General features: G+C 43.1%; 1 protein-coding gene across 1 annotated transcript; it reads right to left on the reverse strand.

Moving 5' to 3' along the window:
* Positions 1 to 3,914: 3,914 nt before the first annotated feature.
* On the reverse strand, positions 3,915 to 13,669 carry Nms (neuromedin S). Its single transcript, XM_042266085.2, has 7 exons — positions 12,044 to 13,669; positions 9,682 to 9,737; positions 9,323 to 9,373; positions 7,108 to 7,131; positions 6,965 to 7,018; positions 5,463 to 5,537; positions 3,915 to 4,049 (listed from the first exon to the last, which is right to left on the reverse strand). The coding sequence occupies exons 1-7, from the start codon at positions 12,222 to 12,224 to the stop codon at positions 3,915 to 3,917; spliced, it is 576 nt and encodes a 191-aa protein (XP_042122019.1). The 5' UTR covers positions 12,225 to 13,669.
* Between the last annotated feature and the right edge of the window lie 431 nt (positions 13,670 to 14,100).

Genomic DNA, 14,100 nt, shown 5'->3' on the forward strand with positions numbered 1-14,100 from the left:
GATCTGGGTGTAGCACTCAAACTAGTTAGAAGGGGCACGTGCAGAGGTCAAAGGTCTCTCTTTGGAGAGAAGCAGTTCCATGGTACAGAAACTGCTGATTGGTCTAGTTTCAATCCTGTTTTGTTTGTTTGTTTGTTGTTTGTTGTTTTTTTTGGTGGTGGTCAGAAACTGGTGGATCCTTTCTGGGCTGCTGTGGACAAAAGGAGGCAAAGTCCATTCTTACTTTGCATCACCGGAGAGGGCTTGGCGAGAGAAATTTCAGCTCAAATGGTACACCTCATGAACATGGCTTTGCACCCTCACTGGCAGATATCAAGTGAAGGTTGATATGCTCATCTCTTCCTATCATGCCATTTCATGTCTTGAGATCTACTAGGCAGAGTCTTCAAATACCCTATTTCAGAAAGTAGACCTCAGACTTAGAACAAAGGCCTAGACATGCTAAGAATAAAGTCATAATTCTAAGACATTCCAAAGGAAGACTTTAATGTTTGAAGAGGAGCAGGAGAAGCTAAAAGAAGGTGGTCAGTATCACAGAGGCCCTTCATGCTGCCCACACCTCTCCTGCACCATCCTACGCTATGCTTGATGGTCTCTGGGATGTTCACAGAGAAGGAGCCTGAGAAATAAAGGCCTAAGTCCCATAGTTCTCGAGCAATCTGGAGTTGTTGTTCCTTAACATCTTGATGTCAACAACAGGGAAGTGGCTGTGTATGGGACAAGTGCCTTGTATATACCATGGAATGAAGATCATCTATCAAGGAAAAATAGAGCCAACACATACACAATGACAATTCCACGACCTTCTATGGATCATCTCTTAAGCTCTCACAAAATCATCTCAAGAAGACGGTATTTTACAAATCCTACTTTACCAAGCAGGAAACCAAGGCACAGGAATGAAAGTGAGTGACCCAAGTGCTACAGTTTGTCTCTGGAATATTCCCATCCAAAGATTTCTGAGTTAAAGACTTGGTCACTAGTCTGTGGAACCCCAAGGAAATAGTGGGAGCTTTAGAAGTGGAACCTAGTGGGAGGAACTTAGATCATTGAAGCCCTGCCCTCTAAGGAGTCATTGGGACCCCGTCCCCGCCCTCTTCTTGATTCCCATCTGCCACGAGGCAGGCAAATAACCCTTCTCTGTCACGTATTTCACCATGACGTACTTTGAAGCCACAGAACCAAGGCAACGGGCCAAGAAGGCCACGTGGAAGGAAGCCATGACCCCAAACAAATCTTCTCTCCTTTGAAGTAATATACATCAGGTGTTTATTACAGAAGTGGAAATCTGACTAGCATATCAGAGTCACCCAGCTAGAAAGCAAACAGAGTTAGGATCTGACGCCAGGATCTTAGTTATCCTAAGTTATCAAGTTAGCTTGCTTCACCCCCAAGTCAGTAATTCCTTAGAAATTTATCATTCATGCAATGTACCTATTCCCACAGCCTTCCAACAAAAAATAAAGATGTTGTATAGTGAGGCTTTATTTTTTTTATACAATGTATTTTGGAGAGCATCGAACAACAGAAATATTGTTAAATATACACATAAAGCAACTTGGCATTTCCTCCACAGATCCAAACTCTCCTGTTCAATTGGATCCTGCAAAACAAAAAATGTGTTCAGTGTAACTGCAGCCATCCTCAGGATCAAGTTGAGGGCCACATGCAAGTTATGATAGACACATTTTACAGTTACACAGTGATATGACATGTCACAAATGCCTACATTGTTTTCCTTTCGGTTGGTCCTCATGGTATTTATTTTTGGTGTCTAATTAGGCTATTGGATTTATATAAATTGTTTGGCCTTGAGCAACACTTTTCTCCTGTTTTTGCTGGATAGTTCCATCTCCCAGGATGATGGCAGTTTCCTTAGGCACCTTGGACTGCTAGGGCTCTGATGCTGGCAATAGATAATGTTTATACCTCCCAGATCCTCAGGAGAGATGGAGCAGGCTAGAGTTGCCCCTCTGCATGGACTTTCTTGTCTGAGGGCCTCCTTGGAGTACCACCTCAACATATCGGGGTAGTATTCTCTTCACTGGAAGGGTCAAGTGGGGAGGGGCAACTCAGGCCATAGGAGGTTTAATGTCTATCACAACTCTGTTCAGAAATGAGAAACTTCTCAAAACCATATGTGAAAGCAAAGGATGTAACATTGCTGGAACAGCTAGCTTCTGCCAGATTGGATTGGGGGTCTACGGTGCTGTGGAGGGGGGAGTCTTTTGTTTGAACAATAGCACCCTACCTTCTGCCTCTAATAACTTCAGGTCAGACATAGCACATTTGCTTGGAAGAGAAAATCTGCAATGAAGCTAACCTTGCTTTGTCTACTGGACCTTATTGTCAATGTGTCTTCCATTCCTTGGCTGAAAAACAAGAAAGGCGAGGGAGAAAGTCTTACAAATATTGCGATACAACCACTTGGACTTTTTTCTCTACTGGACACAAAGGCCTTGTTTTTCTGAGTCCTCATTCCCATCCTCAGAGACCTACATGGCAAGTTCATCTGTCCTCTTGGGCAATAATCTAGGCCCTTACCACTCCCAGGAACATGACACCTATTCTCCATCCCACCTTCTCCCTTAGACTTAGCTCATGGTGAGATCTTCTACTTTCCAGACTTCTCAGCCTGGAGACAGAAGAGTGATCTACTGATTCTCAGAGTTCTTTCCAGAAAACAACACTTTTTTGTAGGTCAGGAAAATGAAAAATGTAGAAACTGGGGCAGGTGATAAGGATTTCCATAGTCAAAGACGTTAGGGAAACCAAGGACATAGGTGGGATTTTCCATGACATTTCCCAGAGCCCTCAGGGGGCCAGATCGTGCTGTGAATTTCAGGAAGACTAAGTGATAAATCTTCTAATCGTGTGTTATCTTTTGCAGGATACTAGCACCAGTAATCCACAGAATACAGCTTGGAGTAGTAGTCATGGATTAAGTCAGACTCACTGGTTTTTTATGCAAATATTGAGAAGCTAAGGCCTTGTGTGCAGTTAGTGAATAGAACAAAATTAGAAACTGCATGACCTTAGCAAGGACCTTTCTGTCACCTGGGAAAGAAGATGGCACTTGGACTCCTCATGTCAGTGTGGTTTTTAGGTCACATACCCTGGAAGGTAGTGCTTGGGATTGTGGACTCTGGTTTACCCAGTATCTGTCCATCAACAGAAGTCCCTCCCCCTTGCTCTCCAAGCTCCTAGAATATGGACATGCTCAGGCTATGTCTTGTTGCTCTGGTTCCCTTGCAAGTCTGTAAGAATTTTTGACTGAGTCACACCCTAAATGGAGGAGAGAACAGTGCCCATCTGGTCCTGGCAGTTGGGATAACAACAGGGAATACAATTAGAAACAGAAACAAGGAAATCTGTTATACCCTGAAAAGGAAAAATGGCCTCCCCAAGGTGGTAGTGGGATCCTGTAACACAAAAACACAAACTGTTATGCAATCACATTCTAAGTCAAAGAAACATCCTCGGAGAAGGTTTCAAAAAGAACGGTCCCAGACCAGCAGCATAAAGATATCTGGAGAACTTGTTATTAATGAAAATTCTCAAAGTCCACCTCAGACCTATTAAATCTCAGGGTAGAGCCCAGCTATCCCAATTTTAACCAGATTCTAAGGCATGCTCTAGTCTGTGATTCCCTGGTTTATGGGTTGGCACTGCCAGAAATATTTTTCCTCTCTCAAGTTTGCGTAATGGCATGTGGGTCCCTGAACCAGAGAGGACAAGTCCCTAGTCACAGATGGCCGAAGTGACCCATCTGAGAGACTAGAAATGAAATATTAACCATGTGAAACATTAACGCCATCTTTCCATAATCACTTTCTACCTCAGGATAAGCCCAGGGATCCCCAACTTCAATGCTTAGAGAAGATATTCAGGATCCCCTGGGGGGAAGATCTATCCTATCCAAATAAGACTGGGAAAGTTGCAGGTTCCAGGCACTTCCCTGTCCTTCTTTCTAGAGCTTTCTGGAAATCAGTATTCTCACAAGGTTCACATGCCTTCTTAGGAAAGTCCACAGCAGCAGTCCTGGAGTCCTGGAAAGGAACAGAGTATAAATTAATTCAACAGGAACTGCACCCATGACCTCACAGCTGCTCTCGTGTGATGGTGTCCCTTCCTGGTTCCATTCTAAGCTCATCAGAAGACAGATGCAAAAAAGCAGTTGAGGAGAATCTGACAGTGGGGCCAGTTGCAAGTTCTGGAAGGAAAGCTTGCTCACTCAGTCAGTGCTCGCTCAATCAGTGTTGCAGTTTGGGGTCCAAATATGTTTAATTTGTGTCCAACTCTGAATAAACCCAGCTGCGAAATGTACTTCTGATTCAAACAAACTTTCAATGTCAGGAGATCTTAGCATCCTCCACTCATTTTCAGCTATAACTTGGTTTGAGAATGGAGTTAGAGCTGGGCGGCAGTGGCACACGCCTTTAATCCCAGCACTTAGGAGGCAAAGCCAGACAGATCTCTGTGAGTTCGAGGCCAGCCTGGTCTATAGAGCGAGATCCAGGACAGGCTCCAAAGCTACACAGAGAAACCCTGTCTTGAGACCCCCTCCCCCCAAAAAAGAATGGAGTTAGAATGGACCTGGAAGCCTGTGTTCAGACAGCAGGGAGATCAGGCAGTGTTCTAGAGGCTGAGCAATTTCCTGAAGACCCTGAAGTCCTGGGTCTAAAGCTAGGAAGGTTCTAGACAAAACAGGACATGCTGGCCACTGTACCTGGGCTCAAGATAGCCAAAAGAAATTTTTCTTTATTAATTATTTTTGCTGTCACACAAAACCTTGATTAATAGTTTTTTTGGTTTTTTGTTTGTTTCTTTCTTTGATTTGTTTTTCGAGACAGGGTTTCTCTGTGTAGCTTTATGCCTTTCCTGGAACTCACTCTGTAGACCAGGCTGGCCTCGGGCGGTGGTGGCTCACGCCTTTAATCCCAGCACTCGGGAGGCAGAGCCAGGCGGATCTTTGTGATTAATAGTTTTTTGATTAATAGTTTGAAAGGGATCAGCTATTATGGAAACTGTCTTTACTGAACTTAAGGGGGGGAAATCCTTAAAAACAGGCAGGTAAAGCTACAGGAAGCAGAGAACTATCACCAGAGCAAATTTCACGATGTGACAAAAGGACGGAATTGAAAAACAACACAAAACAAAACAAAACTTAGAGTGAACCAAGCAAAGGAAGAGAGGGATGGGATGGGATGGGACGGGGCCACGGGGTCCCTCCCTTGGCCCTTCCAGTCACAACAACACGGGGTTACAGACCGGAAGGTCAAGGGTAAGGGACCAGTGTTTCTGCCCACAACTCCCCCCACCCCCTCGAAACACACACACACCAAACTGGAGACTGGGATTCAAAGAGTGGACAAAAATGAGTCACACGAGGTGATATAACACGTTTTCCATCGTGTACACATTAAGCCATAGTACTACGGCGGGAAGAAACAAACACATACTGGAGGCGGCCATCTTTTCATCCTTCTGCTGGCCAGCTTGGCAGCCAGGCGCATCAAGGGATGCACGGGTGCAAACTGTAATAGAGAAACGCTGTGAGGCCGGGGGCATCTCAGAGAGGAGCTGTATAACCTTGTTGACTCCAGCCGAATATTTGAGAGCCCAGGGCTATCTATGCGCATGCTTTTTTGACTGGCCTTTCTTACAAATGGGTTTAATTTTCAGAGTAAAATCAATTCCGGAGCCTACGCTCAAAACATTTATGTTTCCAATAAAGAGCTTGCTTGCCTGGATACAGGTTTCAATTCCAACACACCACTTAGAAATCTTCCCTCAGGATAAATCGGTCGCTTACTGACGTTAACCCTACGCACTCTGTCCTGGCCTCAAAGCAGCTGCTGCCCCGGATCCTTCCTCTCTCTTCAGATGTGCTGTGCTGGGGAGGAGGTACCAGGGTGGTGAGCGTCAGAGCCCACACCGCTGGGCTTCGCCTGGCTGCATGCTGCAGGCAAGGGCATCTGTCCTTTCCTAGCCTCCATGGTTCCCCTGGTGCTTTTCTTTTGAAGCAACCAAGGTCTCTCCCTTTCCTTTGCTTCTTTTTGCTCGGCAGTAGCTGGCCCCTCCTTATCTCATCCCATTCCTAGACGTATTTGACATTCTTTAAGAAGACTTGGGGAGCCCTGCGTATATAAATAAGTGGCTCTCCCGAAGTAGAATTTCAGTAGCTGTGACAGTGCACCCAAACTAAAATCTAGATGTTATGACCTTCCCAGTGTTTCTCAAAGGCCACCTTACAGAATTTAACCTACCCAAGCTGCTCCCGAGGGTCGCTAAGAGTTTTAAGAAAGTCAGCTGGGCGTGATGGCACCCACCTGTAATCTTAGCGGCAGAAGCAGGAGGAAGCCCAGCCCGGACTACAAAGTAAGAACTTATGTAAAAGGAAAAAAAGTGGGGGTCAGGATGTTGCTCAGTGATAGAGTGATAGAGAATTCCACAAGGCCTGGAATTCGCGCCCCAGAGCTGTAAACACAAGTTAGAGGTGATCGTTGTTATTCCCACTGTGTATCTACACCCTGACAGCCACAGAAGATGACATGCGTGGGTCACCTTGGGGGAGACAGCACTGTGTGGACCACACAGCACTTTTCAAAATATAAAGGTAGAAAGCAATAAGGAGCCGTGGGAATGGGTGTAGTGCTTACAGGCTCTCCTTGCACTTCTGTTTAAGTACATGATAACAAGAACAGGTTTCTTACTTAATTTCTCTTTCCTGCAGTTTATTCTCTAATATTTCAGATCTGTCAGTCACCCGCCACTCCCATCCCTGATGAGAAAGACAATTCTTGCCATCCTGGGAGAGGGAATGTGTGTAGGGACCTGTCACTCATGGGTATCTGAGAGTTCCCTGCCTAATACTTGGCTGTGTGTGTGTATGTAAATTCAGAAGGCATAAAAGGTATGCAGAAGAGCATCATTTATACAGAAGGTATAATAAAATACTGACCTCAGGGTTAACTGGATGCCTTGGCTTCTGTGTTCTGGAGTAGTGAAATAAGAACTAGATAAATAAGAAAGGGATATTAGCACCAAGTGTCACTTGCTCCAAACATGGTACAGAGTCTGTATTAGGCACTGCAAGGCACTTACCCTTTTGTATATATCCTGGTTTTTCTGGAAAGAGAATTGAGAAGAAAGTTACATGGAGTTTTCCTGGAGCAGGTATCTGATGAAGTTTTCAGTGTAAGTCACACTGTGAACCTGGCTGGATTTACTCAAATATTATGAAACAGTCAAGATTGGAGTTGACAGATGGGAAATGGCAGTGTATGACTTTAATCCCAGCACTCAGGGAGCAGAGGCAGATCTTTGTGGGTTCTAGGTCAGCCTAGTCTACAGAGTGAGTTCTGAAACAACCAGGGCTACAGAGAAAAACCCTGTCTCAAAAAAAAAAAAAAAAAAGATTGCAGTTGACATAGGCTTTTAAGATAAAGTTGCCTTTTACAACTTATCTCTTATCTTTCAATCTTAGGGAGGAAAACCTTTCCCTGTTTCATAAAAATCAGTTGTTTATTCAATCTTTTCCAGCTGCCAATCAAACGTCTCCAGATTTCATACATATCCTTCTTACCTTCCTCTTTTCATAGAAAAACATGTATCAAGTTTTACTCATGTAACATTTCATTCATTTTCCCAAACTATACTACACACATTATGAGGGCAGATAGTTTTGCGTGCATCATTACTCCATCCCTGGTACCTAGCAGTGACATGTTCTCAAGCATCTCTCCTGAACTAAGGAATTAATGGGTCTCTATCCACAGAACCTGTTAACTTTTTCCTGTCTGACTTCCTTCTGACCTCATGGGGTAAAGAGAAAATCGGTGCTTGAAGAGTTTCTGCAGAGGACATTGGTTGTCGAATACCACCACTTCCTGAGTTGTTTGAACACAGAAGTCTCCTGCAGACAAAGACTGGGTTTGTGGGGAACAGGGAAGCAGTGCATTGGGAGCTCCACTGGACATCATCCCAACACTGGACAGTGGGGGGTCAACAAGGAAGCCGGGAAAAGGCGCTAGCTCTCTATTCATAATTTCAAAGTGTTGGCATTTTTGTGCATTGAACAACTCTTTTGTTTGTTTGCAACCAAAAATAATGGGTGTGATAGGCTCTGGGGATATGAAAAGGGTAAATGGAAATTCATTCCAGCTGGATCCTTGCGCCTGGACACCCCACAATCCAATTGAATACTGCAGCAGGTAGTGGGACAGCCACACTTCTCCTGTCTCTGCTCATGTGGGAGACACCACAGCCTTCATGTGAAAAGCAGGGAAGCCACTGTGGTGCAAGGTAAGGATGCAGTGGAAAAGAGTTGGGGGACTCCAGGTTCTCGTTTTGAGGCTCCAAGCTCTTGTTTTGAGGCTTCATCCAGGCACTAAGACTATAAAGATGGTTTAACGATCATCTCCAGACATGCGCATAGTGGTAAACTGAAAACAAGATGCAAGTACTACTGTATCTTCATGAAGTTTGAGAGAGAAGGTGGTACTCGGATTGTGAATGAAACGTAGCTGCAACAAGACGCAGCTAGGGGCTGCCGTTTGCTGTGCGGTGGGTGCTGTTGAGAGCACTTTATGGAAGTTAGAGCATCCATTCCTCAGGAAGACTGGAGCCGTTACAGCAACTCCACACATGGAACAGACAAGCCAACTAAGGCACAGAGACAGCTCCAGTTGAGATCCTGGGCTGTCACGATAGGCTCTGAGGAAAGCAGAGACATTTCTGGCTAAAGAGAAGGCTGTATAAAGATTTCAAGGGTCTGCTGTATTTGGGCAATGGTGAGATGTTGGATGTGGCTGGTCTGCATGATGCTGTGGGTGGGGGAAGTGAGTGGAGAAGAAGAAATGTTACTCAAGGTGAAAACTGATAGGCTGTGCTGAGAATCGTGAACTATCCTAAGATCACACTTTCAATTTTCAATTAATCAGCATTGACTTTGTATCCACTGAATCACTTTTGTTGTAGTTACTATAGTTACTGCTGGTATGGTCCTTTACATGAGATCTACTGTGTTGAGAGCTGTTAACACCATAATGTATCAGTGTATAACATATAATATATGTCATGGCATATAACTAATTTTATTATATAGATAATATAATCTTAAGAATACACAGAAGTACTGTTTTGTGGTAATTCATATCAAAGAGAGAAACTTGATTTTTCCCAGAACTGTATTTTTATACACACACATACACATATATACACCATTCTCTAGTAGACATCAAAAGAACCATTTATTCAGCATCAGTTATGTAAACATATATACTGATATAACTACAAGAGCTAGTATATGCATTTTTACCTTAGGTTGGCTAGAAAGTGTTTCCCACTGGTTCAGACAGTATACCAGTCGCTAAAAGACAAAATGAGGGAAAGAAATAAAACACAAGAATAAATTCTTTAGCCAGTAGACTCTCTTAGAGCATGTTTAAAATTCTAAAATTGTTCCATTTATGAACCTCGAATTATCTCCTTACACAATGCAGTGAATTTCAATCCAACTCTCAGGATGTCTTAAATGAGGCCATGCAGCAATCACAGTGAGTTTCTGCTGCAGCCAAATATCTGATCTTAAAATAGTTTTAAAAGTGAACATTAACCACATGATATTTTCAGGGCTGGGACTAAATACAAATCTCACAAGGCTGCATAATAGCATACCTCAAGCTCCACAACATCTAAGCCATCTGGAGAATCAGCTAAGGGTTGAGAAACTCCTATAACAAAAGATAATCAAAACATCAATTCCAGAAAGACGTCATATCATTTGCTTCTGCACCCATGCCATAAAAAAACATACAGAGGTCTTAATAGAATCCATCATAGAGATGAGCAAAAGAAGTCATTGAGAAGGTAGCGGTTAAGAAAAGTAACAGAAGGCACAATTAAGAAGACTTGAAAAGATAAGACACTTCTACCTAAAACTATCAAATCCAAGATGTGTACCAACATAATTTTAAAACCGCATGTGTTCAACATAATGGGAGTTTCTAGTCCATCTGTTAGCAAATCAAGAAAGACAGAGAAAATACTTGGGAGCAAATAAGTTTATATTTTTGTGGAATATGTGAGGATCAAATATCAGAAAGTAATATTAACAAAGTATGTGCATCTAATCGGGACTTTGAAGACATGCAGGTACCTGTCTCCACTCCATCAACCCCTCCACGGGTAGATTTCTGGGGAGAGTTGCTACTAGCATATAACTGGATCCTCCTAGCCCCCCTTTGACTTTGATGAACACATCTTCTCATTTACACGTGATATTACACTCAGAGGTTTATACAGCAGGTAGGAGTCATGAGGGTAGGTCAGCACTAACAAAATAAGATTAAATAAGTACATAGAATGTCCTGAATTTGGATATTTTACGATGTGGGACAGGGGGTATATGGCTCAAGAGAAGTTTATTCTAGCGACAACAAATATACATACATGTATTCATACATGCACACACATATGTACCCACATACTTGTGTATACATACATGTGTATATATAGTGTGGATTATTTGTTCCCTGAAGTCTGAGACAACAGAAAGCTAAGGTAATACTTCTGTATATTCAAACAATGGTGTTCAAGCCTTGAAGAGTAATAACCTGACTTGAAATGATAGAAGGTAATGTAGAGTTAAAGGTACGTATGGTTTTCTCTAGAAAGACTAAAATTAAGATGTTATAAGTCCCTTCAATTATTTTGAGAACTGTCACAAGCAAGAAATCTTCATCTAAACCTGAATACCCCCACAGACCCTAACAAAAATCCATGATTGGAAGTCAGACGGGATCAGGTCGCAGGTTAATGTAAAGATATTTTTGATAATTGTGATCATTTAACAATGCAGTTCTGCAAAACAATCCTACCAGGTCTTATTGAGAGGTCTGTGTGAATACAAAAATGAAGACCATAGGACTCTACCTTCGGCAAACAAAATCAAACAGGAAAAATAGAGGGGTATATATAAATGGGCAAACAATCAAATTACAAGCCAAATTTTCCAAAGTAAGCTATGAACAAGATTCTATTGGAGGCCAGAGGGACAACAGCTGCTTGTCCGGGGCTGGCTGTGAGCTGTCCGGGGCTGGCTGTGTGCTGGGGTTAGACAGAGCTGCCGAGCAGAATCTAGAATCCCACTGGGAAGCCACAGAGGAGACCCGGCACTCTGGAGATGTTAAGCTGATATCCTTCCTCACAATGCCCAGATGTTGCCATTACTGTTGAGGACAAAACAAGCGCACTATATTTTCCCAAGGTTCTCTATGCCTGTAAATCAAATTTAATTCTAATGGAAAAGTCCACATTTTTGTAATAGTCCTTGTTTCAAATCACAGATTTTCATCAGTGGCCCACTTTCCTGCACTCTATGACAAACTGCCTGGAGATGGTGATCTGATCGTGGCTGAGGACTTCAGACCCCCTTCCCACTTCTAGCTCCCTTACAAACTGCGTCTCAGAAATTGAAGAGATACAGCACCCGGTCAGCACCGCGGACAGCGCCTGAGGGACTGGAGGATGCTGGACTGGAGGACCTTCAGGTTCCCCAGAACTCTCTGAGAACCTACTCCCATCCCCTACCCCTCACTCCATACAATTTCGTTCGTCTACATAGTTGCTCTCTGCTCTTTTCAGCTGCTCATCAGCTTTCAGTTTGGGGGGACTGTAAGCCTTGCTTTCCTCCCTGTGTTCTCATCTCCAGCCTCTCTGAAACAGACCACTAAGCAGGGTTTTCCCCCAACTCACACCATACCCTTCGATTTCACCACCACAAAGTCAAGACACTCCCTGGGGCAAGGGCTGTTTAATCCCAGTATCTCTGGAGAAAGTCTCTGTGCAAAAGGCTGTGGCGTCTCACTGTGTCCATCATTCTGGTTAGACACAAGCGCCACACCTGAAAACGAGAGGGTGGATGTGAGGGTAGGTGACGGGAGGAAGCTCAACTCTGTTGAGAATGACCCTGAGGGGTAAAGATCTCTCAGTCTTCCATAGAACTCAGGGCAGGCAGATGTGATGGCAATCTCCTTACCTGGGGAGGGAATCTGCAGCATGCAGAAGCAGTAGATAGCCAGGATGGAAGGGAACTGGGGAAGCAGATGTTTCATCTTCAAGGTCTGACTTCTCTTTGCAGGCCACAGATGTGTGCTGTTCAGAGAGGCGGTGGGCATTTCCCCAGGGTCCAGAGGCAGAGCTGACCCCCTGCCCTGCATCTGTCCAGCCCAGGGCAGTAAGCAGCTTTTATTGGAACATCCTAGAGCCCATTGGCTGAGCACCAATCAGCTTCGCGCAGGAGGACCCTGGCTTTCTCATAAATGTCATGCTGGGCCCTTATTTGTAGAATAATCTCCTCCTGGTGTAAGCATTGTAGAGTCATCTTTTTCAAGCCAGCAATAAAAATAAGAAGTGGGGAGTCATAATTGTTATTTTGTAATGGTTTGAGGAAAACTTCTGACTCAGGAAAGGCCTGGTCCTCTTCCTTTCTAAATCATCGAGCTGGACACAAATCATAAACTCCTGCATGATGAAGCCGTGCTTCCTAAGAAACCATTTCTCTTCTCTTAATAACAAAGGTTGTCTAGTAGTCTTTGGTGCATCTAAGAACAGATCCTGAAGTCCTGGACTGGATAAACATTACAGGAAGCCAACGTTCAATTAGAAGATTTCATTATTTCACCTTCTTTTCTATTCCATGTCTAATCCATAGGGAGCTCTTTTACAGAAAAAAGTAATTAACCAATATGTCTGCCTAAACATGAACCGAACAAAGATGATGCCGATAGATACGCTAAGATGTATGGGGAAAGCTCACAGAGTCCTCAGCCCTACACAGGGATCTTATTGGCAACTAAGGAAGGCCAAGAGTGGGAGAAATAGTCTTACCCAGGAAAGAGTACTCCAACTGGTTATTCAGTATTAAATGCTTAGCCCTGAAAACATACGCACAAAGAACATATGGACTGAGAAGGTTTTCCTTATGTGTATGTATGTATAAATGATTAATGAAGGAAGAGACCATGAATTTGAAAATTTGAAAGAGGGCTTGGAGGGGTGAGTGGGAAAGCTTGGAGGGAGGAAATGTAAAAGGGAAATGGTGCAATTGTATTATGATTTCAAAAAAGAAAATAATTTCTTAAAAAGTAACTCATCAACCAAAATATCATTTTCTACAGACTCAGGCAGGTGTGATGGAGCACCCCTTTAATATCAGCACTTGGGAGAAAAGAGACAGGTGGATCTCTTGTGAATTCCAGACCAGCCAGGGCCACAGTGAAACCTTGTCTCAAAACTAAATAAGCACATAAATAATCATGTTTGGAAATTTACCTCTTTAAGACTTTCTCAGATTCATTTCCACAGACTAGTTAAATATTTCAAATTAAGTCAGTAACTTCAAAAATGTGGTACTGTGGTTGTTTATTAATAACAAAAATGAATTGGTTTCATGCGCTAAGCTTCTACATGCTAGAATCTGTTCTCATTATCTCAAGTAGGTTAGCTTATAATTATCGGGGGGGAAAACACAGTACACTGATGCTATTCTAATTTTATGAATGAAGAAGCTAGATCTGGCAATCATTAAGGAATTCACCACAGGTTACTCAGTTGCCGAGGGCCAAAGCGAGAAACTGACCCCAAGGGCAGCTGAGCCTGTCTGTGTGTCTACAGACAATGAGATTTGGATTGACCAGTTACTTTTTCTAAAAGGAGCCCTTTGGGGCTTCTATGAGACAGAAAGTAAATGAATGAAGTTTTCTATTCCTTGTCAAAAGGATAACAACATGGCAATACATATTTAGAGGTTTTTCATTATGTATATCATTAATTTTACCCTTTTAAAGATCACAAGATAACTAATAGTCAACGAAGCCTTACAGTGTATCTCAAATATGCTAACTTGTTTTTCTTGGATGTATTTTCTAAATTTTAAAAATTGCTCTAAACATGGACATCATTTCCCCGAGTCAAGTAAATTTTAAATGAATGAACTCTTTCGGGACAATGTTGATCAGCGCAGCTCACAGAGCTGTGAATGCAGAGACTCACAACTGGTCAACGTGCAGAGAATAAGTATCTGTGGAGTTCTCG

Source organism: Peromyscus maniculatus, chromosome 21, assembly GCF_049852395.1.
Source record: "Peromyscus maniculatus bairdii isolate BWxNUB_F1_BW_parent chromosome 21, HU_Pman_BW_mat_3.1, whole genome shotgun sequence".
In the NCBI taxonomy this organism is placed as follows: Eukaryota; Metazoa; Chordata; class Mammalia; order Rodentia; family Cricetidae; genus Peromyscus; species Peromyscus maniculatus.

Coding starts and splice junctions, on each gene's coding strand:
- Nms (XM_042266085.2), bottom strand. CDS start 12,224: ATGCAGGGCAGGGGGTCAGCTCTGCCTCTGGACCCTGGGGAAATGCCC. Junction 9,374..9,681: donor TAGATGTTGTGGAGCTTGAG/GTATGCTATTAT, acceptor TTTGTCTTTTAG/CGACTGGTATACTGTCTGAA. Junction 7,019..7,107: donor ACCAGGATATATACAAAAGG/GTAAGTGCCTTG, acceptor TTATTTATCTAG/TTCTTATTTCACTACTCCAG.